This window comes from Falco peregrinus, chromosome 5, assembly GCF_023634155.1.
Source record: "Falco peregrinus isolate bFalPer1 chromosome 5, bFalPer1.pri, whole genome shotgun sequence".
Lineage (NCBI taxonomy): Eukaryota > Metazoa > Chordata > Aves > Falconiformes > Falconidae > Falco > Falco peregrinus.
The window spans coordinates 3049823-3074144 of record NC_073725.1 but is presented as its reverse complement, the minus strand read 5'-3'; the positions used below and the strand labels follow the sequence as shown (position 1 = coordinate 3074144).

General features: G+C 44.3%; 1 protein-coding gene and 1 long non-coding RNA gene across 3 annotated transcripts in view; both read right to left on the bottom strand.

The window, feature by feature from the left end:
• Positions 1-8932, bottom strand: part of SP4 (Sp4 transcription factor) — a 28022-nt gene extending 19090 nt beyond the window's left edge. The window contains exons 1-3 of one of the 2 annotated variants that reach the window (XM_005237207.3): positions 8326-8932; positions 7552-7652; positions 5500-7057 (exon numbers count right to left, since the gene is read on the bottom strand). In XM_005237207.3, coding sequence (XP_005237264.2) covers positions 5500-7057; positions 7552-7652; positions 8326-8332 — 1666 coding nt within the window. In that variant the 5' untranslated portion in view covers positions 8333-8932. Of the gene's footprint in view, positions 1-5499; positions 7058-7551; positions 7653-7754; positions 7881-8325 lie in introns of those variants that run through there. The other variant, XM_027786418.2, reaches the window with a different exon arrangement.
• Positions 8933-14125: 5193 nt separating this feature from the next.
• Positions 14126-22509, bottom strand: LOC129784536 (uncharacterized). The gene is made up of 3 exons (XR_008747385.1): positions 22097-22509; positions 17414-17544; positions 14126-15607 (listed from the first exon to the last, which is right to left on the bottom strand). It is a non-coding gene; the product is annotated as an uncharacterized LOC129784536 (long non-coding RNA).
• Positions 22510-24322: the final 1813 nt, after the last annotated feature.

The following is a 24322-nucleotide window of genomic DNA, read 5'->3' as shown; positions in this document are numbered from 1 at the left end:
AACTCTTTGTGGCCAATCCAGCCAATTCCTTACCCATCAAGCAGTTAATCCATACAACCCGTATCTCTCAAAGGCTATCTTGTGGGGCCGTGTCAAAGGCCTTGTGTAAGTCATGCTAGATGATAATCAGCGGCTCTTCCCTTACCTACCAACACCATCACAGAAGGCAGCCAGATTGGTCAGCACAATTTGCCTTTTGTAAAGCCATGCTCGCTGTCTCTAAACATCTTTGTCACCCACATGCCTCAAACATAGCTTCCAGGAGGATCTGTTTCATGATCTTACCAGGCAGAGAGGTGAGGCTGCCTGGTTGGTAGCTCCCAGGCTCCTCCTTTTTACTCTTTCTAAAAAGGGGTGTAATATTTCCTCTTTTCCTATTCCTGAGTTACATGCATCAAATCTTATGTATAATTTTATTTCTGTTTGAAGAATTTGGTAGAATGTTTCAAACTCCTCTGCAAAGTTTGAACCAGAATGACAGTAATATCTAAACAACGTCCTCAGCCTTTGAACAGTAAGTCATAAAACTAGCGACTGTCACACAAGAAGAGTTACGAAAGAAAGAAAGGGAAGAGAAAGCCTTGAAGAATGGCTGAAGCTGGATGGAGACAAATAAGAAAAGGCACAAGAAAATGGGAGGCCCGAGGTACAACTACCTCAAAGTGCATAACTACAAAGAACAGTGCAAGGAAAGTAGCTACTCAAAGAGAAAAGTGCCTTAGTGACTCACATTACTACAGCATATGAAACAGAAGGGTAAGGTTCATGATGTTTTTAAAGTGCCCCAATAGAAACACTTGATATTGAACTTAATTGTCATTAGTAACTGGTTTAGAGTACACAGCACACCCTGGTTATTTTGGTGGATGAACCCCAAATGCCCCATAATTCAGACCATGCCACTCCTCATCTTAAACAAAATGGCTTGAAGTTGAGTTGCAAAATGATGGAATCTGGTGACTTTTGGCTAAAGCAACTAACAAAGCTTGGACTAACCACACATAAAATACAAGTAATATTTTCCACTATTTTTAAAACAAAAGTGTCTCATACACTTTGGTATGGAACAAGCACCTTCATCATCATGTATCAAAATCTCTTCAAGATAAATAATTAAGCTAGACACAAGTCTGATCTATTACTTTCCCCCCCCCCCCAAGAAACAGGAAGTTATTCTGAAAAGACATCATCTCCACAACTACCATTAGATTCCCACTGTCAGCAAAAACAATTAACAAGTTCAGAAAAAGCTTGTGACCTCTTCTGAAGGCTCCAGTGAAAGAAATCCTACATGCAGAATGCAAAATTCTACAGAGAAGCCATTAATACTCAGCATTTTCTTACAGTTTAACTGGTCTGTTTTATCTCACCCCATATTCTTCAGCATCCACAAATGTCCACATTTTGTGCTATTCCTAAAACAAACTCCAGTGTGCCGAGTTACAAAAAACAACTTAGCCCACCAAAAGGAAATGGTTTTATGAAGTACATATTTTTCTTAGAAGCATCTAGTACTAAAATAAGTTCCTCCCACATAGTCACTTACATTGTCAATTAACACATCCAGATAAATAGTGCCTGAAAATAAGCTTCAAGGCGGCAAAGGATATGTTCTTTTAAGAAGGGGATGCGGGACAGGAATCCTTTGAACTCGCATCTACAGCTATCACAGCAGAAGCCTCAAAAAAAGGCAAAGGAACTAGTACCTGCTTGTCCCGAAGCTCACAGGGGCTAAATTCAAGAAGTCACCACCTATCAACATTAAAGGCCATGTCATTCCACCCAGAATCGTGTATAAACCAACAACAATTCACACAGCACTGAAGAAAGGCAGTTTCCTTTGTACAGAACTAGGCTGCTTAAAGGCCGTGACAGGTACTGATCTCATAGCAAGGCAGGTATTTGTAGATCCCTGCATGCTGAAATAAACACAGTTGCTTTTATGAAGTCCATTGATTGTTTGATTAGTACTTAATTAAATAATTGTTTAAAGAATCTGTTTTTAAGGCTCAGATACTTAGGTTCTATTTCTCATCCAGCTTTCTTCTATACATCTAATTACTCCTTTGACTAACACTCTGCACATCTCAACAAAACTTCACAGAATAACGTAGACTGGAAGGGTTCTCTGGAGGTCATCTGGTCCAGCCACCCTGCTCAAGCAGGCCTACCTACAGCAAGTTGTCCAGAACCATGTCCAGACAGCTTTTGAATATCTCCAAAGATGGACAGTCCACAACCTCTCCGAGCAATCTGTCAGTGCTTAGTCACTCTACCAGGAAAAAAATTATTTTCCTCTACATCATAAATAAGAGTTCTCCCTCAAGCCAGAAAGTGAAAGGACGGGAGAACTTCTCTTGGTTTGCCCTGCTTTTTGCCCACACACAACATACAACCCAAACTACCACACTTACAAGAACAACGGTTGAATTTTTACTGAAAAAGACAAGAACAACAAAATCTAAACGCACTTACTCATCTTGCTTGGTTTACAGTAGAGCCTACACACCTTGGGACCAGAGACTTTGAGTAACAACATTTACAAAAAGCAGACCAAAATATAGTATTTACTTGCAGATTTTAATATTTTTTTCTTCCCAATGTGAAAACTGTCTCTTTTGAAATTTGTAATTCATTCAAAAAAAAAACCAAAAAAACCTCTCAAACTAGTTCTATAGCTTATTTCCAGAACAATTTTAAGCTAAGAATTTTTGTTATTTGCAGTTATTTCAAATTTTATTGCTTTACTAATTTAGTAATATGAAAAGCTAAGAAAAAGGTACCTGAAATTACCCCATTGTAGAAGTAACTAGGAAAACCAATGTTCATGGAACAGAACTACAACACAAATAAAAGAACAGTTATTTCAGACAACTACTTACTGTGATTTCTGTGGGGTTCCCCTCCCTGAAACTCAGCTGCCTCGATCATCTGGGTTTGCTTTAAAGACAAAGGAACTTCAGGGGTTTTTTTCCCCTAACAAAGTCAGAGCACCTGAATCAATGCAAGGGGATGAGTCCTTCCCTCAGTCTCTTCCCTGACACTTTCTGCACATCCTCCATATGGCTCATTTCTAACAGCTACTTCCACTCCTCATTTCTAGCTAATGATCCACTTCTGGATAATTCAATTAATGTACAAAAGAGTTCACACTGACAAGCTCAGGTACTGCAGAAAAAGAATGGAAATACCAGTCTGCAGACGTTGAGGTAATCAAGTGGTTTATTTTTTCAAAAGGTTTCCTGTAACAATAATAGCAAAAAACATTTCAAATAAAAAACAGCAAATCTGAGGAAGTTAGTAGCCCTGATCAAGACAGCTTATTTCTTATAAGTGGCAAGCAAACTTTAGATTTTGCCATGTTTGTAATCTTCTATTTAATAACCATTCTTTCCTTGAATACTTAATATAGCATGAAGAACTGCACATCAAGCTCCTCGTTCTCCTTTCCATGCTACCATCTCTCCCATTCCCAGAGTGTAGCATCAGGAAGTTTCATAGGAAAGAAGTAGAGATAAACAAGAGAAGGAAATAACAACTAATCTCTCACGTTCTGAAAGATTGTTCTTTCTCCATAACCTCAAGCCTTGGGGAACAGAAATAGTACCTTTTATATGAAGAAATGGTCACTTTATATGAGGATTAACTGCTGCTAGCATCAAATTAAAAGTGCTATGGAAACAGCCATGGGAGGGGGCAAAAGGTGGAGGGGAATTCAATGGTCACAAAACTTATTAGTTAACATACGAATCCTGTATGACTAAGGCTTGGCTTCACTAGGACCATACTTGTGACTCATTCCCCTTCTTTCATCCTCAGTTACAAATATCAATCCCTTCATTTTCCAAAAGACATCACCTGCAAGCAGAGGTGCAGTCAAGATACCTGAGCAAAATTATATTCAGAATCTCTTGTTCTAATATCTACTAGCGCGTACTGAAGAGTTGTACACCATTAGTAAGCAGGAAAAAAACCAATAGAACTGCATGCAGAAAAGTTTCTTCCTGCACCCACAAATCCAGGCTGTTCTCAAAGCATGCTTCCTATGAAGTCCCTTATTGAAGTAGGGACTTCTGTCTACAATAGTCAACCACCACCTTCTCATAAAGAAAAAAATTTGCCCAAGGCAAATTGGACTGCAAGATGTAGCAGCTGGTCAGCTCCGGCTAACAGAAACTTTTGAACCATTACAGCTAAACACAAGGTCAAGATTTTAATTCTTATTACCCAGATTAAGATTTCTGTAACGCTCCTTAAGTACGCCAGGTTTAGTGCAACCCAGCTCTTAGTATTTCAACCTGCCATCAAGTGCCAAAGCGTACCACAGCAGAGGGAATTCTCCTAATGGCATATTTCTTATTACCAAACTATGCTTAGCATCCTCAGTAATGTTTCAATTAAAGGGAACAATCCTTTGCCCAGTTAAACATTTTTCATTTAGCACAGGATTATCAAAAAACCCACAACCAATTAAGAGTCAATATGATACTAACACTTGTTTATGGTAACACATAGGTAAACACAAGGGTTTTTTCTTACAGTTTTATCCTAAAACACTGTGTCTATAGTCAGGTTGCTGTTAAGACAAGAGTCTATTGTAACTACTACAAGAGAAGACTTTTACTTGTATGAAATAAAACCAAGCTCATGTAAGCAGTTATCAGACTGACAGAGAGAACCCCTAAATCAAGTTTAACCTGAAAGGTTAAAAGTCTGCAAATTTTACATATAGTTGCCCTTGCAGGTCGTTGCAGAGATCTTGCTCAGAATTTGCTTTAGAACTAAGCTCTGTTATCTGTCCTAGACCTTTTAATAGCTCCTTTCCCAACTATTAGACCAGCATAACCAAACAGGCATTTCATAATACATATCAAAAGTTCATCAACAAGTACTGGGGTACAGTTACCAGTATTGTATTTTTTTAAAAAAAAAAAGTCACAGAAGCTATGCTGTGCATAAGCATACCTTATTCCACTCCATCTCTTTGCAGAGCTCAAACTTTTAAGGAAACAACTTTAGAAGCTAGTCCAGAATGCAACAAATAGTTCCACACAAACACATGCCATGCCAAGATATCCCAGTTCACATACTGTCACTCTTCTCACCCTATATCCCCCAAGCAAAGAATGGGATTACGGCTTGGTTGGAAAATGCTTTTTGTTATTTTTTTAAACCTATCAAAGCTCTAACAGTAAAGTTTCATGTTCACTCCCACAGCTTACAAATCTTTACTAAGATGGAGAACAGGATCGTTTAAGGATAGTTATCCAATACAAAGTTCCATTTCAATTGTCCCAACTCAATGTTTAGGAGAAGCGTCAGCTATTTTAAAACCTGAATTTTAGAGATAAGTATAAGGTATTTCCTCACAGTTAAGGGTTTGATGTTCGTTACGGAAAATCCTGAACATAGTATTAATTTCAAACTGTCCAGTATTCTTGCAATAGTAAAAACACCCAACAAAACAAAACGAATCTGAAACTTTGTCAGACCACTCACCCGCAACACTGGTAATGGTAACAGGAACTCCTTGAACTTGCACACCCGCAGCACCCAGGTTGGCAACACTTACTGTTTGAAGATTAGGTACTGAAGCAAGCTGGGCAGCGTTCAGAGTGATGGGGGTACCAGCAACAGCCACTGGTGCAATCTGGGCAATGGTTGTGCCACCACTTGAAGACACAGGGGTAATGGTTAGCTGTTGGGGTAACCCAGCATTTTGAACTTGAAGATTTGAAAGGCTTTGCAGATTCTGAACCTGTACAGTTTGCCAGCTGATTTGCCCTGATGGTGTTAAAGTTGGAGCCCTGATGAGCACCTGAGTTGGACTTACTGCCTGCAGCTGAACGTTCTGCAAAGGCTGCTGCTGGATGGTCTGTATAGTCTGCCCTGACTGGAGCTGAAATGACTGTGGAGGAATGGCCTGAATAATCTGCTGTTGAGGCTGCTGGATCTGGATCTGCTGCAGAATAGGCTGACCTACGATTTGGACCTGCTGAAGCGAACCTGACTGATCCTGGACGTTCTGTAGTCCATTGGATTGCAGCTGACTGGAGCTCTGGGCTTCAGATTCTGTAGCAGGTGTCTGAGATTCTTCAGTGGTCTGCTCTGAACTGCTGCCTGCCGTGCTTGTGTATTGGCCTGTTTCTGCAGAGCTTACTAGCGTGTCACTGCTAGTTAGAGATGTCGAGGCAGTTGTTGTAGAGGTGGAAGATGAGGAGGGAGACTCTGGCATTGTACTGACAGAGGCAGAAGTGACGGGTGTAGAAGCCAGCTGATTTCCGTTGGAAACTCCGCTCTCTGTAGACTGGCCAACTTGACCTGAGCCTCCTCCAGCTGCCACATTATTTATCACAGGCAATGCTAGCGTTACCCCACCAATGTTTATAGGTAACGTCGTTACAACTTGCGCCTGAGTACCAGGAATAGTTTGCAGTTGTAGTGGTATGGAAACACCAGGCCTAATTTGGACTGGAACTGTCTGATTTGCTAGGTTTTGAGCAATAACGTTCCCCGAAGCTGTCCTGTTTGCAGTTGTGAGGATAGCTTGATTATTCCCTGCAGGAATAAGCTGAATTTGACCCTGTATGTCTTGCAGACCAGTAGCATTAGATGGATTGATTTGAAGTTGTTGACCTTCTGTTGTCTGAATCTGTGGAATCACTTGGTATTGGACACTACCGCTTGGATTTTGTACTTGAATGACCTGGAATTGTCCAGGGGTTGTTGCAGAAGAATTGCCCGATTTGGTTTTTGAAGGAGATGCACTTCCATTGTTACTGCTGGAGGGACTTGCTGCACTTGAGGCAACAGAAGATCCTTGTTGAGCAACATTATTTTCTTTTGAAGCAGAAGGAGCAGCAGCAACAAGCTGCCAAGCATTTCCAGCAAGCTGAGTTGTTACCAATTCTAACTGCTGTGGCTGATTCTGAAGCTGCACCAAACCTTGATTTGGATCTATAATAATCTGCTGCTGTCCAGTTCCTTGATTCTCGCCAGGAGTTCCTATTTTGCTGCAAGTGGCTGCTAACAAAGCGAGAGGTGAAGGCTGAGAATCCTATCCGTAAAGAGAGAAAACAGAACAGATTCAGAAGAGCATGAGTACGAACCATCAGAAGTAAGCATTAAGGTTTACACAGGAAGCAGAAAAAAAAAAGTGCTTCTGCACAGAGACCAATAAGACAGCTCTGATTAAGGAAGTGTGTATTTCTGTAAATAATTTTTAAACGTAAAGCCCTCAATCATCAACGAGTATGTGACAGCCATGACCTCAACTGCATCCTCAATCTAGTCTTCCCCACCCCCTAAAATAAAGAAAAATACTAAAAATCTTTCTATTACAGAAGAAGCAGCTGATCACTAAAAAACACAATAAAAAAATTAAAAAACAAACGAAAAACCAAACGTGTCCAGGCAGTAAAATTATTGCACTAAACCATGTTTCATCCAACTCAAAGAAAGATGCCCTGAGCAGGAAATGCTGTTAGCTGAACATTTCATTTTAAATGCTAATAGTTTGGGCACTTCCCTATTCGGGTGTGTGTGCTTTACCTGTGAGCCTCCAGTTTTCCCTTTTTTATTATTATTGTTGTTATTCTCTGCCTCAGGAGATTTCTCTCCCTCTGTGGGCATAGTTTCCTCCTTCTTTTGATCTGCAAAAATATCAAGTGTAACAGGTTAATTATTCACCTTCATTTATACAGTAACAAAACCTCCGAGCATATCCTTTTTGGTTCCCAGCTTGTCGCCTTTACCTCTCCATAAAAACAACAGGGCAAATCGCTATTACAAAAGAACGAGTCCTAAGAAACGTGGTTTGAAACCCAACCCATGGGGGCTGGAGAGTTAACACCCAGAAAGGGGAGGTTTGGTTTCCTCTCCCAGAGACAGCAGGAAAAAACCACCCACAACCCTCCTCCTCCTCCTGCCCCCTAAAGCATCGACGGCCACTGAGTGGCCGTCGATGCTTTAGGGGGCAGGAGGAGGGTTGTGCATGGGAGGGAAAGAGGGAGGAAAAGAGGAATGAAGGAGGGAGGGATGTGCACAGGAGGGAGGGTTAGCGAAGAAAGGGGGAATGGAGGAGGGAGGTACGGAGGAGGCAAGTCGGAGGGGCAGGCAGGGGAGGCAGAGAAGAAAGGGGGCATGAGAGGAAGCAGCACGGATGGGCGGAGGGGCAGCAAGCGAAGAGCGGGGTAAGAAGGGGGAGAAGCGGGGATGAAAAGGGGGAACCCGGGAGGGCGGGATAGAGGGGGGATGAAGGGTGGAGGGAGGAGCGGAGGGAGGGAGGGGTGTGCACAGGAGGGAGAGAGGGAGGGGGTTACATACCGCTCATCCCGCATTAATGCCCCGCTGAGGCGCCGCTCTAGGGGGGAGGAGAAGGAGGAGGAGGAGGCGGAGGGTGGGGTGGGGGGTAGCGGGGAGAAGGCCGGTCGCAGCCGGAGCTGGGAGGAGCGGGACGGCCTATTTTTCCACGAATGGCCGCCGCTGGGTTGTGGCGTAGCTGCCTCTCTCTCCGCCCGCCGCCGCCGCCGGCCTCAGCCCGCCGCCTTGAGTGACAGCTGCGGGCCGGGCGGGCGGCGCGGGGGAGGGCGGGCGAGCGGCGGCGGGGGCGGGGCCCGTCGGGGCCCGGCTGACGCCCACTGAGCAGGAAACCGAGCCCCGCCGCCAGCCCCTCGGCCGCCCCTCTCCGCCTCAGCCCGGCTCCCCACGCCGGAGGCAGAGGAGGCGGGGCGGAGGCGGGACGCGGCTCCCCGGGAGCCCGGCCCCGACAGGCAGCGGGGCAGGCCGAGCGCCCTCGTCTTCCTCCTCCTCCTCGTCTTCTGGTCGCCCGCGCCGGGCGCGAGGGGGCGTGGCCGCCGGGGCGCGCGCGCTTCGGGGTGGGGGCGGGGGCGGCCGTTGCCCTCGGTGCGGGCGGGCGGCCCCGGCTCCCGCGCTCGTGCCGCTCTTGACAGCGCGAGGGGCGGGCGGGCGGAGGGCGGGGCTCGGCAGCCGCGGGGCGGGGCCCGACCGAGCCGTAGCCTCGGGGACGCCCGAGGGCCGCCGCGGCTCGAGCGCTGATTGACAGCGCGCGCGCCGCCCGCCAGCAAACCCGGCGAGGGGCGGGCGGGGCCGTGCGCGGCGCTGGCCAACCCGGTGGCACCTGCCGGCCTCGCGCGCTCGTAACTGACAGCGCGCGGGAAGCCGCGCCGCAGCTTCCCCTGGGGCGCGGCCCCCCCCGCTCCGCGCGCTGCCGCGCCGGCGGCCCCCCGCCCGGGAAGGGGGACGCGGGATCCGCCGTGGTGTGTGTATCGACGCCAGAGCCCCTCGCCTGCTTGCTCCTTCCTAACAGCCTCCCGAGCCCGCCCTCCGCCTGCGCACCCGGCTCGGCGGGGGGAGGGCGGCCCTGGAGCCCCTTCCACACCTGCCGGGGATATTGCCCGCAGCCGGGGGCGAGGGGGCGGGAACCGGCCTCCTCCCTCCCCATTGGCTCGGCCGCGGTGCCGGGCGCGCGGGGCACGCCGGGATATGTAGTTCAGGGCTGGAGCCGCGGCGGTGGCGGCGCATGCGCAAAGAGGAGGGGGCGGTCGGGGGGGCGCCCTCCCCGGCAGGTGCCGTTCGGCGCAGTCTGCTGCCGGCGTGGGCCTGTAGGCCGGGCGGGGGGGCTTGGCTCGGCTCGGCTCGGCTCGGCCCGGGCTGGCTCGGCGCTGTGCGTAGCCTCGCGGCAGATTTACAGAGTGGGAGCCAGCCTGCCCGCCCGCGGCCTGTGGTGGGTCAGGCAGGTCGTCCTTGCATTAGAACCAGATAAATTATGGGTGGTGCTGTTGGCTTCCTCCAGTGCCTGTACTGGCTCCCCGCGGAGCAGGCCCCGGTGTGCGTGCAAGTGGGCCAGCGGGGTTGCCTCCCGAACCTGGCTGGTTTGGAAGGACAGCTAGCTATGCCACAACCGGTGGTGGCTGTGCTGTGGTGCAAGAAGCAGTGGATCTGTAAAAAAAGGCAGCATGGCAAAGCCTGCTAACCCCATTCAAACTTGGAAGAAATTTGACTGTAGTGGTGTACATACGCAGCTCTGCGAGTTTAAATTTTCTGTACTACATGCCCAAATTGTTTGTTAAGTAATACAGAGCACTCGCTAACCACAAATCAGTGATGAAAGTGCCAAAGAGTTTCTTTTACCAGCTGTAAAACAGTTTTATCCTTCAGAGGAATGAAGATGCTCCTAATCTCTGTCCCAGGCCACCAGCACACCTTCTGGAAGATGGGAAATGTAGGAATGTCAACCTTGTCCATCGCAGTGATCGGAGGCCCCTGTGATTGCTTCCCATGAGGGGATTCTGCGAGGAGTCCCTGTGAGGTGTCCCTGTGAGGGGATCCTGCCAAGGGTCCCTGTGAGGAGATCCTGTGAGCAAGGCCCACCCAGCAGCCACCTGCAGCAGGGCCTGGCCCAGTCCCTCAGCCGCAGCAACGATGTGTGAGGGAAAGGAATGTGAGGAAGGGCCCTGTGAGCATGGAGGGCAGGGAAGGAGGGAGCTGCAGGCGGGGGATTGCCCTGCAGCCCCCGGAGAGGAGGCCTGTTCATCCTGAGGGACTGCAGCCCACGGGGGGTACTCACGCTGGGGCAGAGGAGAAGCGCAGGCGGGAAGGAGTGGCAGAGAGGAGCAGCCAAGAGCTGAGCAGAGCCCCCATCCCCACCCAGAGGGGGCAGAGGAGGTGGGTGATGCAAGAAAATACAGTGAAAAACCTAAAACTACAGACAGGAGTTGCATAGATAACAGGAACCATCAACAGGCAGGCAGGAGCCTCACTGTCTTCAAGAGAAGGTCTGGAGCTCGGCCGCTGAGCACTTCAGAAGGGACAGTCAGTACAGATGCAGATGAGCTCCACAAGAATGTCAATCAGTAGCCTTCTGACAAGGATGTGCTAATTGCTAAAAGAAAAACTACTGAAGTGATAAGACTCAACGACACTAGGATAAAAAAATTGTGGTAGTGGGAGATCACGACCTCCTACTCAAATGCCCCCCCCCAAGAGAGTGAATCCCCTGCTCGGGAGCATGCCCAGTAAATTTAAAATTAATGTACCTTTAAACTGAAGCGAGAAAGCAACTAACTGGTAATTAGTAGATGTAGACTTTCAGCAGACCTAACCAGCTTCACTGTATAAATATGTATTGTGAGTACAACTAGGTATACAAGTTAGAAGGATCGATCCCCCTTACACCTGGCACCGCAATAAACATACCTGCTTTATAACTTACCCTGAGTTATAGAGTTTAATTCTACACATCAGCAGAGTAAGAAAATGATCAGAAATAAACATGGCACAGGCTGTTACTATGTGTTGTATGAGGCAAAACGCACAGGTCCTGAGTAGTAAATGACCTTACAAATGCCGAATAAATTGCGTTCAGATAAGCAAGTGGTAAAAGCTCCCAGTTTACAGCTCAGCCGGATCTCGGTGCCGCCTTCTAGGCAGTGCCGGGGCACAGAAACACAGCTGCCCTGGGAGGGAGCTGGCCCAGCAGGGCAGCGCCCGTGTGGCCAGGCCACCATTCCCCATGTCTGAGCAGGGCCCCGGTGGTGACCAGACCTGCTGATGGTGGTCATCAGATGACCAGAAGATGGGGCCACCTCCACCACAGGGCAGGGTCTGGGGCCGGGGCTGAGCTCTGGTGGAGCTCCAGCCCCATGGGCAGTGGGTGGGGGTCCTGGGAGAGGGTGGTCTGAGCACCGCAGCCTGCCCGTGCGCTCAGGGCTCTTGAGAAGCAGAGTACAGAGCGTCTTCTGAATGAAGCGTTGCATGAAGCATGGACAAATGTATTAGCAAGGCCACTGGGTTGTTTTTAGTGAGAGACAGTGAGTTTCAAGTCCTATGGAAGCTTTTAAACTTTCACTGGATTCTCTTGGAAAATCTGGCTCTAGGGTGCAAAGAGCAAAAGCTCTGTCTCAACTCGGTGAGTGATTAAAGCAACAGATAAAAGATGGTGGTGGTGTAGGTGGTTTTAGTAGGGGCATCATGATTTTTATGTATTTTTACTATCCACAGTTACTCCTATACCACCTACTCCTTCCCAAATTCCAAATGTCACTCTCACTCAAATTCTTTCTGCCGACTTAGGCTTTTGGAGTCTGCCTTTTTCAGCATTGTTCCCACATGATCCAGTACCTACCCTCTGCACCCTGATACTGGTTCTCTGTGGGCTGTCATAGAAGTCAGCAGAAGTTACCTGTTGAGTTACATGGAAGCAGGATTATGTCTGAGGATGTATATGTGTTGACACAGGAGTCCCCAATGCTATTGGAATATCAGATGAAAGAAAAATATCAGAAATCAGGAAAAAATAAAAAGTTTTGATCACCACTTCCTTTCAGGCTGAGAACTTCAAAAGTGTGTTGACACTCAGAAAGAGAGCACAACATGAAAATGTGTGGGTGAGCAAAGACCCACTGAAATGTGAGGTTCCTGGCAAGATGTAGCTCAGGTGTAGTATCATTTGAGGGCGGCTGGTTTGCACAGTAGCCCAAACTAAGAAAATCCACGTAGTGCTGAGTCTCTACTCAGGCACGGCCTCTCTCACAGTGTATTTATATTTTATTTAATTACAAAGAGTTTAGCTCCATTTTAATATTTGAATTATCTTTTCTCTGTATCTATATATGTAGCTTTTTCTCTCTCTTGTTTATCAGCTTTTACATTTTGTTTCTGTTTTTCTAATCCTTTGACGACATTCCTTAGTACCTTGATTTCATTCATTTTCTTTATTTTCTCCAACTTTTGCTTCTTGTGAAGTTATATCCATATCCCTGGATTTGCTTTTCCCATTATTTTTTGCTACATTCTTTCCTGGTTCTAACACCCATTCTTATCTCCACCTCAGAAATATTCTTTCGTCCAAATTCTCCACCTGTGTTTTGCCTTTTTTTTCTTTTTTTTAAGCTTCTAAACTATCTTGTATCTTCTTTTATGTCACTTGTGGCTTGCTTTCTAAGCTGTCCTTAGCACTCATTAATTTTTCACCTAACACTCTGACTGATATTTTTGAACCTATTTGGGCATTATTCTACAGGGCACAGTGGGGCTCATAATGCTGAACAGAGCAACACCTTAATATCTTTACAAAGAAAAAAAAAATAAAAAAGAGGGGGGCGTGAAGGGGGAGGGAGAGACAGCTGGCTGCATGCTCCAGTTTCATTGGTTACCCTCTGTACTGTCTGCCAGCACTTACATAGGTTGCATTTGGACAGAGAGAGGCAAGAGGCCAGCAGCTGTAAACAGCAGAGACAGTAATGAGGCAGTGGCTTCACAAAACTGTAAATCCAGTTGTAAGGTAGCTAGTGTTAGATTAAAAACGCTGCAGCCTTTAGATATAAGATGCTGAACTAGTATGAGACCACTCTGACTGAAGGTAGGGATGGTAGTGAGAATATTTAAATAAACAAATGAGGGAATAATTTTTATCTGGCAGGAGTATGCAAGATCAGGTATCAGATAACCGCATTTCTGAATGAACCTTATTTGCCAGCCCACAGGCTCTTTTGTCAATTCTTTCATGCCCCCTTTCTGCTCTTGATGCTGCTTTGTCATGAAACCCATGTTTCCAAGAAATCTCTTTTCCTGTATATATGCAGTTTTAGTGCCTATTTTTCCTCTTTTATTTGGGCCCTTGCTGGAGTCTGGTGTTTTGTGGTAAACTGTCTTGGCTCCAACAACAGCAGCTTTGAAGAATTTCATGATGGCATAGTGTTACTGATCAGACAGAGCCTGGACCAAAGCCACAGTGGAAATCACGTACTTGGCAAGCACACTCCTTAGGCATTGTTCCACATGATCCCAGGTGGACGAAGTCAGAGATATTTGACCTGCTTGGATTCTGTGGAAAGCGTCTATTGACAATACCATGGGAACTCAAGGCATTAATTCTTCTGTAGCATCCTTTCTTTGCAAATACATCAACCTGGGGGACCTCAAACAGTGCAGGACTGGGTTAGGAATCCTGCCTCCAGGAAAACCCATGGTAAAAATGAACATTCCAGATTTGCCTGCCATGGCCCTAACTTGTCCAGGCCTGAAACACAAAGCTCCCCTTCCCTTCTACCACATCTATACGCATTGCACCTGCTTCATACTTACCTGATATTCTCCTAGGATATCAGGTCATAACTATGTGGTAGTAACTATGAGAAACCAGGAATGTCTTAGACACTGAATCAAACATTTATTTATTCTGAACAGAATGCATGCAATAATATGAGTCTAGACAGGGCCCATGCTCTCCCCACCCTGCTACCATATCAACTCTGACCATTGGATGACAGCACATCAGACATTGTAAAACTGAGCTTTTGGCTTATGATAGAAAACTGGAGTTCACCTGACATTACTCAAGACATCAGACTTTATTCCTTGTCAAGTAACAGGTTACAGCTGTTATCCATGACTTCGGCACTTCCAAGAACACAGCATGGACGTCAACTTCAGGCCATTAATTAATGAGCTTCCCCTGGCTTAGTCAAACGTATGCTCTTTCACTTCTCAGAATCATGTCAGCCAACGTAAGGGTGACATGCATACCTTAAGGAGGTGATCATTCTCTTCTGTATACTTTTATATACCTGATCTATCACAAATTTGAAAACTAAAATGAAGTGTGGGAATGTATTTGGAAGAAAAGGGACACCTGGCCTTATCAAAAGTCGCTCTTGCTTTAGCAGCTTGATGTGATTAAAAGTTTTATCTGCTCAGCAAGGCCACATGGTTGTGTGAGAAAGACACCTGGAAGAGGAAAACACAATCTTTGGCAGTTAAGCAGGCAGAAAAACAGGAGCTGATCTGGGAACTGATTACCGCAAGAACGTCAACAATTTTAGTGATGACACTAACTGCTTGTATGCTTTTAATCAATTAGTATCTATACAGATACAGATACAGCAGCATGTGAACAGTGTATGTAACCAATAGAATTAAGATGTGACGTGTGTATGAATATTAAAATTGTATATAAGTTTGCAGAAACTTAAGTAAAGTGGCTTCAACTAGGATCATATTGATATGTCATTGAGTCCGTGATTTTGCTCCTGCAGTGAAGTCTTGCCCAAAGTCCGTTTGAACTCAAGAAGCTACTTGACTCTGTCATTGTTATGAAGTGGTTTTGGCTTCTCTTCTTTTGTCCCTCACTTTTGGCAGATCTAAGTTTCTGCAGACATCTTGCCTTCTCCTTTCTCCCAAACCAGAGAGCCCCCATTGCCAAATATGGGGCATAACCCACCACCATCAGTGATAAATCAAGTAGGGAAGGAAAAATCTTGGGATGCACATCCTCACAACCGGGAGATTAGATACTGTTAAATATGTTTGAAAAATGTAGGAAGCCTGTGGGTAGAATGAAGTTTGACAGAAGATCAATGATTTTTCTTTGAGCTGGACAAGCACACACATCCAGCTACCATTTGACAGCAACTTAAGCAGTAATTGAAAAGGTCTCAGTGGAGATTTCAATGGATGAGATCAGAAGCTTGGATATCGGGGTGCAGGCACAGCCACTAGTGGCTTTTGATGGGTGAGTCTGTTGATCGCAGCGTGCTGGGAACTTGGGGGATCATAGCCTGCTTCTGTCAGCATGGTCAGGAGAGAGCTGTGGGACACCCGATAATGATAAAGATTTAGCACCTTGCTAAATCACCCACACTGGCTTTGTCTTCCATGGTTATCTACAACAGCTTGCAACACAACTACTCCTTTCTTTTGATCTAGAGCATGGAGACCTGAGTACGTGGAAAGTATTTTTTGTCCTTCAGTGACCCTGATGCAGCTGAGAAAGTATCCAAGAAAAATCTACTACCACTTCTTATCAAAATGATTTTCATTTCCTAAATTAACCTTGCTTGCTGTTGATTTTCCAGTCCTAACATGCTGCCAGAGCACTGATATAGTGGACTTATTCTTTGGGTCTCTGCATGGCTAGTTATCCTCCTCTACTTTTTCAACAGCATGTTTATACTAGTCATTATCTCACCAAACAAGGACTGAACTTACATAAATGTACTGTTAATATTGTAATTCCCATTCTACAAATCTCTTTTCACTGCTAAGCTGCTGCACCTGCATTTGCAGAACTCTTCTCATAGAGCCACACATGATGCTCAAAGGGATCCTGCCTTTGTCATCAGTGACAGGATCTGATTACACAGAAAGTCGTGCCTGATGTAACACCAGCTTTGCAGTTTCTTTTTATGTGGCCCATTGTGTGCAGGAAACGGCGCTTCTGGCTCAGGAAGTCTGCATGCATCTGTGCTGCCACTGACAGCACTGCTGCCGTGCCCAGATAGTGCTGCTTGCTCAGATCATCTTGCAAAAATGGAGAGGCCCTGACGGTGGCTGTGGTGACAGGTCCATGGCATTTTATATGAGGTTTTTAAAATTGTTAAGCACTTCAAAGACAAAAGCATGATCCCTGTTCCCTATTCCCTGCAGTGAAACCAGGCTGGCAGCTTATGAAGTAACAGAGGATAGGAAAGTGAGACGCAGTTCAAGCTAGGATACTAGTTAACGTGCCTGTTAGACACATAAGCATAAACAGGATATACTGCGCTCTGCGTAATTTGCAGTTTGTGATCTAGATTTTGTACATGCTACCAGTGACCCAGTTCTGCACAAATCTTGTATTAATAAATGTAAAAATGCTGCATGAGAGAAGTGTCGATAACAATGCTGGTTCTTGTTTGAGAAAATCTATGAATATACCTGGAAATTCAAATCTACAAGTACAGCAGGTATATGAGGTATGTGAGGTAGATTTTTTAACTGTGAACTCTAATAGAAAAAAACCCTGACAAAACAAGCACATTCCATAGTCTCAAATGTATTTTCTAATCTTGACTATGCAATATGATACAGTTTTGCTTTAATGAAGTTTCTGAGGTGAGAGAACTGAGAACATGAGCCACAGATGCTGGTTTCGTCTAGATCCAAGTCTCAGTGCATTTTGTGGTAGAAGAATGACCCTTGTAAGAGAAGTGCACAAAGAAGGGTACAAGTCGAAGTAAACTACTACTAGTAGATAATTTCCACCCAGGATTAGTGGCTCAAATGCCACTGAAGGATATAGCTAAGAGTAGCAAATTCTTGTTACCACAAATGAGTGCTTTAAGCAGTAGATAGCTTTGCTGGTGCACAAGAGGTTTAGTCCTAAGTAACAAATGAGATCTGATTTAAGAAGTAATTACAGCTGACTCCCTCTGTCACAGTAGCTGCAAGATAGTGAAGATTAGTGATCTTAACTGCAGAAAGGGTGTCCAAAGGCATAAAACCATGAAACCAAAGGCAAAATATTTAAGAAAATAAAATCCTTAAAATTAATTGGTAAATATTTAAGCACACCACAGTGAAATGGTAAAACAAGAAACGTATTGCATTGGATAATGGATAAAAATAAGCCTACCAGGAATCAACAGCAGCCCCAGTGATGCCAGGAGGAAGCAACACGAACAATGGCAGATGAATTCTGTAGCTGATGTGTGTATCAGAGGGGCTCTGTGGGGAAATGTAAAATTCAAGTGGCCAGAAACAAATCTGAAAGAAGATAAATATTTGGAATCAAAGACCTGCAGGCACCAAGAGGTGCATTAAGCTGTCTTGAGAGAACGGATCAAAGTCAGTAGCTATCCAACCTCTCTGCAGATGTTGCTACTTTTAAGGAGAAGACCACCAGGGCATGAATTTCTTTTTGCAGATAAGAAAGGCAAGTCACTGTCAGAAACCAGCATGAAAATATTTAGTTTTAAAACAAAAGAGCTAATTTGAGTTACAAGTTCCTGTTTCTTTGATACTGTAACAACAGTAGCTAGCATGAAAAAAACTGCAGGAGCTCATACTGTTTGCCTCGTGCTCCAAGGAACGGAGAATCTCTGATGAATATTTTTCTAATCTCTACTTAAAAAGCTGAATGATGAAGATTATACATCTTTAGGTGACCTATTTCTGTCCATAGCTACCCTTAGACTTAGAAGTTTTTTGGTTTAGCCTAAACCCTTCCTGTTGCAATTGAAGCCAGTTAGGTTTTGTCCTGCCCTCAGTGTCATGAAGAACAGTCAATAGTATCCCTGCTTATAAGAACCTTCTACATATTGAAAGGTTGTTATGAAATCACCTCCACACCCGCTATCAACCTTTATTTTTAAAAGAGATACTTTCCCCTATTCAATCACTCTCCATCTTTTAAACCTCCTTTTGTTTAAACTTTATTTTGTACTATCCTATTAAACTATACCAAATGAAGACTTCCGAGAGGTGAGCTAAAAAACTCAATTACTAACCCTGTCTTGCATATGACACATCTATTAAAATTTCCCAGGATGAGTTTTTCTGGTTTTGCATGAGCATCATATTGTTGACTCATTATCAATATGTGGTTTACTGTAACACCCAGGTCTCTTTCTGTAGTGCTGTTACTATTCTCCATTTTGTATTTATGCATTTCATTTTTTTTCTTGCCGCAATACAGTGCTTGGTACTTGTGTTTATTGAGTTTCATCTTATTGATTACAGACCCTTCTCCCATTTATCAAAGTAATTTTGAATTCTAATCCTTCAGCTCCCTTCCAGGCCGTTCTGCTTTGGCATCGTGTAAGTGCTCTCTGTACCATCAACCAAGTCATGAATGAAAATATTACATTGTATCGTATCTTGGCTAGACCCCAGCAGAATTCTGTATCATATACATATCCCTTTTCTTTGAAAAGACAATATAAATAAGACTTGAAGTATTTTATGCAAGCAATTGTGCACCTACTGTGTAGCAATTTAGCCCAGAAGAAAATATTTCTGTACACTGTCTATGAGAATGTCACGTGAGATAGTGCCCAGAGATTCCCTAAAGTCGATCGATACACATCACTTCTACTGCCTCTTTCAGTGCAGGCCAGATACTCTGTTAAAGAAGGAAAATACAGCAGTTTAACAAACGTTTGTTTGCAATAAATCTTTGCTTGCTGTTTCTTTTTCACTGACCCTTCAAGTGCTTTTAATGTGGCTGTTTACTAATTTATTAGAGTATTGTTCTTGATGTTGAAATTATGTTGACTGCTGTTTCCTCCTTTCTTTATGAAAATAATATTGTATTCTCCTCTATTCAGACTCACCCATCTTTCATGAATTCTTGAAGATAGTGATGGCAATGAGGTGTTATGAATGTTTTAATTCTAGAACCACTCCACAGAAAAATACTAAGGTAAATGCTTAGATAATGAGTGAATGTAGAAATGACATATCTGTGCTTAAAATGAGTATTTTACTCTTGGTTTAAGAAGAGATAAATTAGGTAAGCATTGTTAAAGACAAAAATCTACAAGACAGAAAAGAATAAAGCAAAGTAACTTATCAGAAGAAAAATTGCATGACCAGTGTATTAGTATTCTTTGTAGCTGTAACAGATTTTTCCTTCTAAATATTGCCAAAGGTTGTTTAAAGAAGCTATTTAAACAGTTATTAATTTTCTTTACCAAAACTATGCTATCATATAGTGCTGGTTGCCAAATTGCTTACTTGAAATAAGTCAATGGGCAAAAGGAGTGAAAAAGTTGAACAAAATGTTGGGATACAGATAGTGAGAGGTAGAAATACTGAAATATACATTATTTACATGCAACCGGCTCTTGTTATCCCCTTATCCCTCAATTTTCCCACTCTTGTTCCTCCCCAGCTGAACCTCTCCCTTTTCCTGCATTTTGTTCCTCCACTAAACATCCCATACTTAGTCCTTTACAATTCCATACTGCTTTTCTCCTGCACCTATGATGTACCCCACCCCTGGGCAGCAACCCTCCACAGTGCTGCTCACTTGCAGCACCTCATTGTGATGGGTTTTTCACCTGGACACTGGAGCTAATGCTCTGTTGGGATGGCCCACGGAGGGGCCTGGGCAAGGTGTTCATTCCTTGGTTCAGGTTCCTTCCTGCCACTCTGCTCCTCGGGGCTTGTGGAGGTGGGTCTTCAGTGGGCTGGTGGCCCCTGTGATGGGCCTGAGGGTAGCCTGGCAGGGTATTAGTTGGGTTCCCCCCCTCCTGCTGCTGTCTCACTGAGCATCTTGGTGGGTGTGCAGGTGAGCTTTGTCACAGAAACATGCACAGAATAGCTCTTCTGCCGCAGATGGGACTCCAGATTAAAAAAAAAATAAAACCCCCAGTTGGAACCTTTCAAATGTAACTGATTTTTGTTAGTGCAATTTAAACCTCTCTGGAAAGCACCCATTTGCTGTTGGCCTTGTAAGCAAAGCTATCTCCGTTTGATGTTATGGGTTGTGGAAGGTCCAATGATTACTTGAATCTGTTCCTTCTTCTGTTTTATGGGGAAAAAATGTCAACAAACCAGTGAAGAAAATGTGCCATTTTACATTGGTCATATTTCATTTTGGTATTTTTTCACCTTGGTTTTGCATTGAATTATGATGGGAATGTAAAAAGTGCTTTCTGTTTTATAAAAAGCCTCATGCAGATTGCCAAGATTCACCTCCAAAGTGTTAAAAGTCACATTCTAAATCATTACAAAAGTCTTCTCTTTTCATCAAGTTTTAGTTATTATGTGAGAGAAAAAAGGAAATTGCTTTTGGATACTCCTTGGAATTATGTGATGCTATAAGAAGAAGCTGTTGCTAAGAAATAGGAGAGTTCAAGCTTTTCTGCTTGGCAAAAGAATGTGGCCATGAACAGCTCTCCATCTGACTTAGAAGAGCACCTTAATTTATAGCTGCATGTTTATAAATTTTTATTTTAGAGCACAGGCACGGTTGCCTGGCATCAAAGGCAGCTTTCCTAGGCTGCAAATTTATTGTACTTTGCTGTCTTGGTAGCTGCACGTTGCAACAAGCAGCTCACAGAAGTGGACAGAACCAATTTGACACCATGTAACCCATTCACGTTAGTCTTCAGATGAGGAAGAACCAAGGAGTTGTAATGTCAGAGTTGTATCTCCTGCAATGGCAGATAACAACTCTGAACTAGCTAGATGCATCAATAGCCTTCTGCTACTCTCTAAACTGAACAGGAAATCTAATTCATCTGTGCGGTTTCCTGCTGAAACACATATTTGCAATGACAAATGTATGAGCACTGCAAAATTCAGTTACTGGATAGTGAAAGATATCTTTCATATTTTGGCTTGGTTTGTTTTGTTTTGTTTTCCTACAGTGAAACATAAACTTGCCAAACAAGTGACTAAACTCAACATAAAACGTAACAATAGAAATTGTTTCTCTCTTTACCTGCTTGAAAAATAATAATTAAAAGATAATTAAGAGAAAGATATATAAGGCTGTGCTGCCTGGCTGAGATGACTAAAAAGCATGCATGAACAGCCAAACTCTTTGGGTGCCATTAAGTCTCCCTCTGGGGGAATGCAGCATTCAATCACTAGGGAGAGGTTAAGGGCAGAAAACAGCTGGGCAGTGGCTGCTGTAATCACAGTGGTGCAGGTGAAAGATTCAGCTCCCAGCAGCTAAACTATTTTGTCAGGTTTACAAGAAATTACATTGTAGGTAGAATTCCCTGGTCCCCAGCCCTATGCTGACATTACTTATTTTTCCTGTTTTGAACAAAGTGTGAGAAAGTGAATGACAGGGATAACCAAAGTCAAACCTGACACCTTCTGTTTCATGTGACCAGCATACACTTTGTGCAAAGTTCTTGCAGAGTATCTTTGTAAAGCTGAGATGGCCACTGACAAACACAACAAAGCAGGAGGCATCTCTAGAAGCAGAAAACTGGCACACTGTAGCTTATGTGAGTTTGATCCCTTCTGCTATCCTGTATTAGAGGACATATTTGGGATTCCTCAGTTACAACTCTTAAAAATTTTTGCCAGAGTTTATAATCTCCCATTGTTAGAAACAGAAAGACTTCAGAAACATTTAACATATATGCCTTCTCTCAGCTGGCTTGTTCTTGACAATACTCCTCTCACAATCAAAAAAGCCATGATCTTCATGCAAATCACAGTGATCTATACCAATCCCCATGGTCGTTGCAGCACTAGTCATTAGTAACCGCAGTGCGACATTAACAATAGCCTAGTTAAAGTCTTCTGGGTTCGGCATTTATTTCTATGTGCTGATTCACAGCCACATACTTACCTGTGCTGGGCTCATATCCAGCTGTGTAGTTTCCCAACTATCTTTAGCCACCTTGAGAAGGTGGTCTTCCAAAAAGAATGATTCTCCTTCTTGCCCTGCTGTACATCACCATTGACTCCCTTGTGGTAGTACCGGCACTTCTGCGGCTGTGCAGTGACTCAGAGAAAGCTCATTTAACCCAGCTGGAAAAAACAATCATAAAAAAAGGCATTTTCTCAGCTAGGTCAGCAAGCTGTTTCAACTGCCTGTGCTGATGAAGCAGCACAGCCCCAACACAGAGGGAAGGTGAGATGTGGCCAGGCAGAGACTGGAATCGCACATTTCGGCAGCAGTGGAGATCAGCTACAAGAGGTGTGAAACCCCTCCTTCACCATGGGGTTAGCAGCATACCTCTGCACCCATTTTCCTTACTATCATGAGGCCTTTTCTCCTCTTCCTCCTTTATAATAGGCTTAGCCATGCAGTGAGACTGTACTTGTAGCAGAGCTGAGAACAGAGGCATTCTATGTTTGGGCCCTTTGCTGGCAGCGTGACCCACGTGAGAACCTCATGGCTGTTACTTCAGCATCAGGTTTCAAGCCCAGACTCCATATTTATGCACACTGGTTTTTGCTTCAGCTTTCGTATAAGAACAACTTAATTGATGTGCTAGGAGGGGAAACTCGACTAGGAAGTGTGGACAGGAGAAATTGGTCTGACCTTCATATGCTGCATGGGGCAGGGTTAACTTAAGTCATACATAACAAAGAATCAAGCCCAGAATGAGGAATGTGTATCTCACAAGGGCTCTGCATGAGACATGGTGTACCAGCAGCTTCAGGATATGTGGTGGCCTCACAGGGATTTTAAAGCATATAATTTGAATTTCATAGAGTATGTGGATGAGCCTACAAATAAGCAATAAGGATGAAACAAATACCATTACTTCTCAAAACATGTTTGAAAGTTGATCCTCTGTCTACCATGTTGCTGATACAGATGTTTACAGGGAGAGGATAATGCTGCTTTAACTGGTACAGCACAGTAACACTCCCCGGAAAGCTACTATGGCACGTGAGAATAGCTGCTCCAGCACGCTCTGGCCTTGCTCCCAGCCATTTCTCTTATGCCATAAGCTGAGCTGAGTGATCAAGCACTGCTATTCCACTGGTTTTAGAAGTCTCAAAGTATTCTGTAATTTGGAGAAGCTCCTTGCCTGAAAGTTTCATGTTGTTTAAGAATTTCAGGCCTAAAGTCTGTTAGCTGTTTTTGGGGTTTGGTTTGTGGTTTGTTTGTGGGTTTGGTTTTTTTTTAATTATCATTGCAGACCTCTTATTATTTGTTTTCAAGAAAAAAACCCCAAACCAACAGTTCTTGATCATCCCAGTACCTCCCAGCCACACACACAAGTTAAGGACCATCATTGCCACATCCTACTATATGGCTTCTGGGGAGAAGGTGCTTGTGCCATTAGCTGTGCCTGCAGTTTGGGGAGAACCTGTCAGGGTTGCTGTTAGCCCAAGTGTCTGATATTCTAGTTCACCAGAAGAAGACCCAAAATCTGAAGAATGTGCCTGGGATGTGACTCAGAAGCAGATATCAGACACTCCAGAAAATAATCACTGAGAGTACCACTTCAGCATGAACAAGCCTGCCCTGCCTTCTGATCTTTTTAGCTTATATTTGCTATTAGTGAAAGAACACACTAAGATGAGTCAGTAGTGAGTGAAAGTGATCTCAGTGGCCCAGAAAGCCTTACTCCCCAGCCCCTTGATCCAAGTTTTCCTCATCCACATGTTTCTGTCCCCTCAAGTACCCATCCTTCCTTGTTCCAGCAGGACTTGTTGATCTGACTGCCTGCTGATTAATACTGGCTCCCAGGAAAAAACACGTTAGCTTCGGAGCTGGCATGCTGTAAGCAGCAGGAGTGAGTGGCTAGCACTGGGGCAGAAAGGAGCAGTGGGAAGGGCACAAAGCAGTGTGTGCATCAGCCATGGTGGCGTGTTAATTCAGCTTTCTAGAGCTGTGAAACCATCCCTTGAAGCTGAGGCCTGTCTTGCAATCAAAGGCAAGAGTATGATACCTATGAGTAAGGTTCTATAAACTGTGGTTAACAGTGTTGTTGCAGTTACTGATGTAGGCAAAAACTGGAAGGTAATGTTATTCAGGTCTTCCTTCACTGCAGGTGTACCACTGATAATAGAGTAATATGCAGCTGAAACGTAATTGGAACACTGAGGAAAGCTT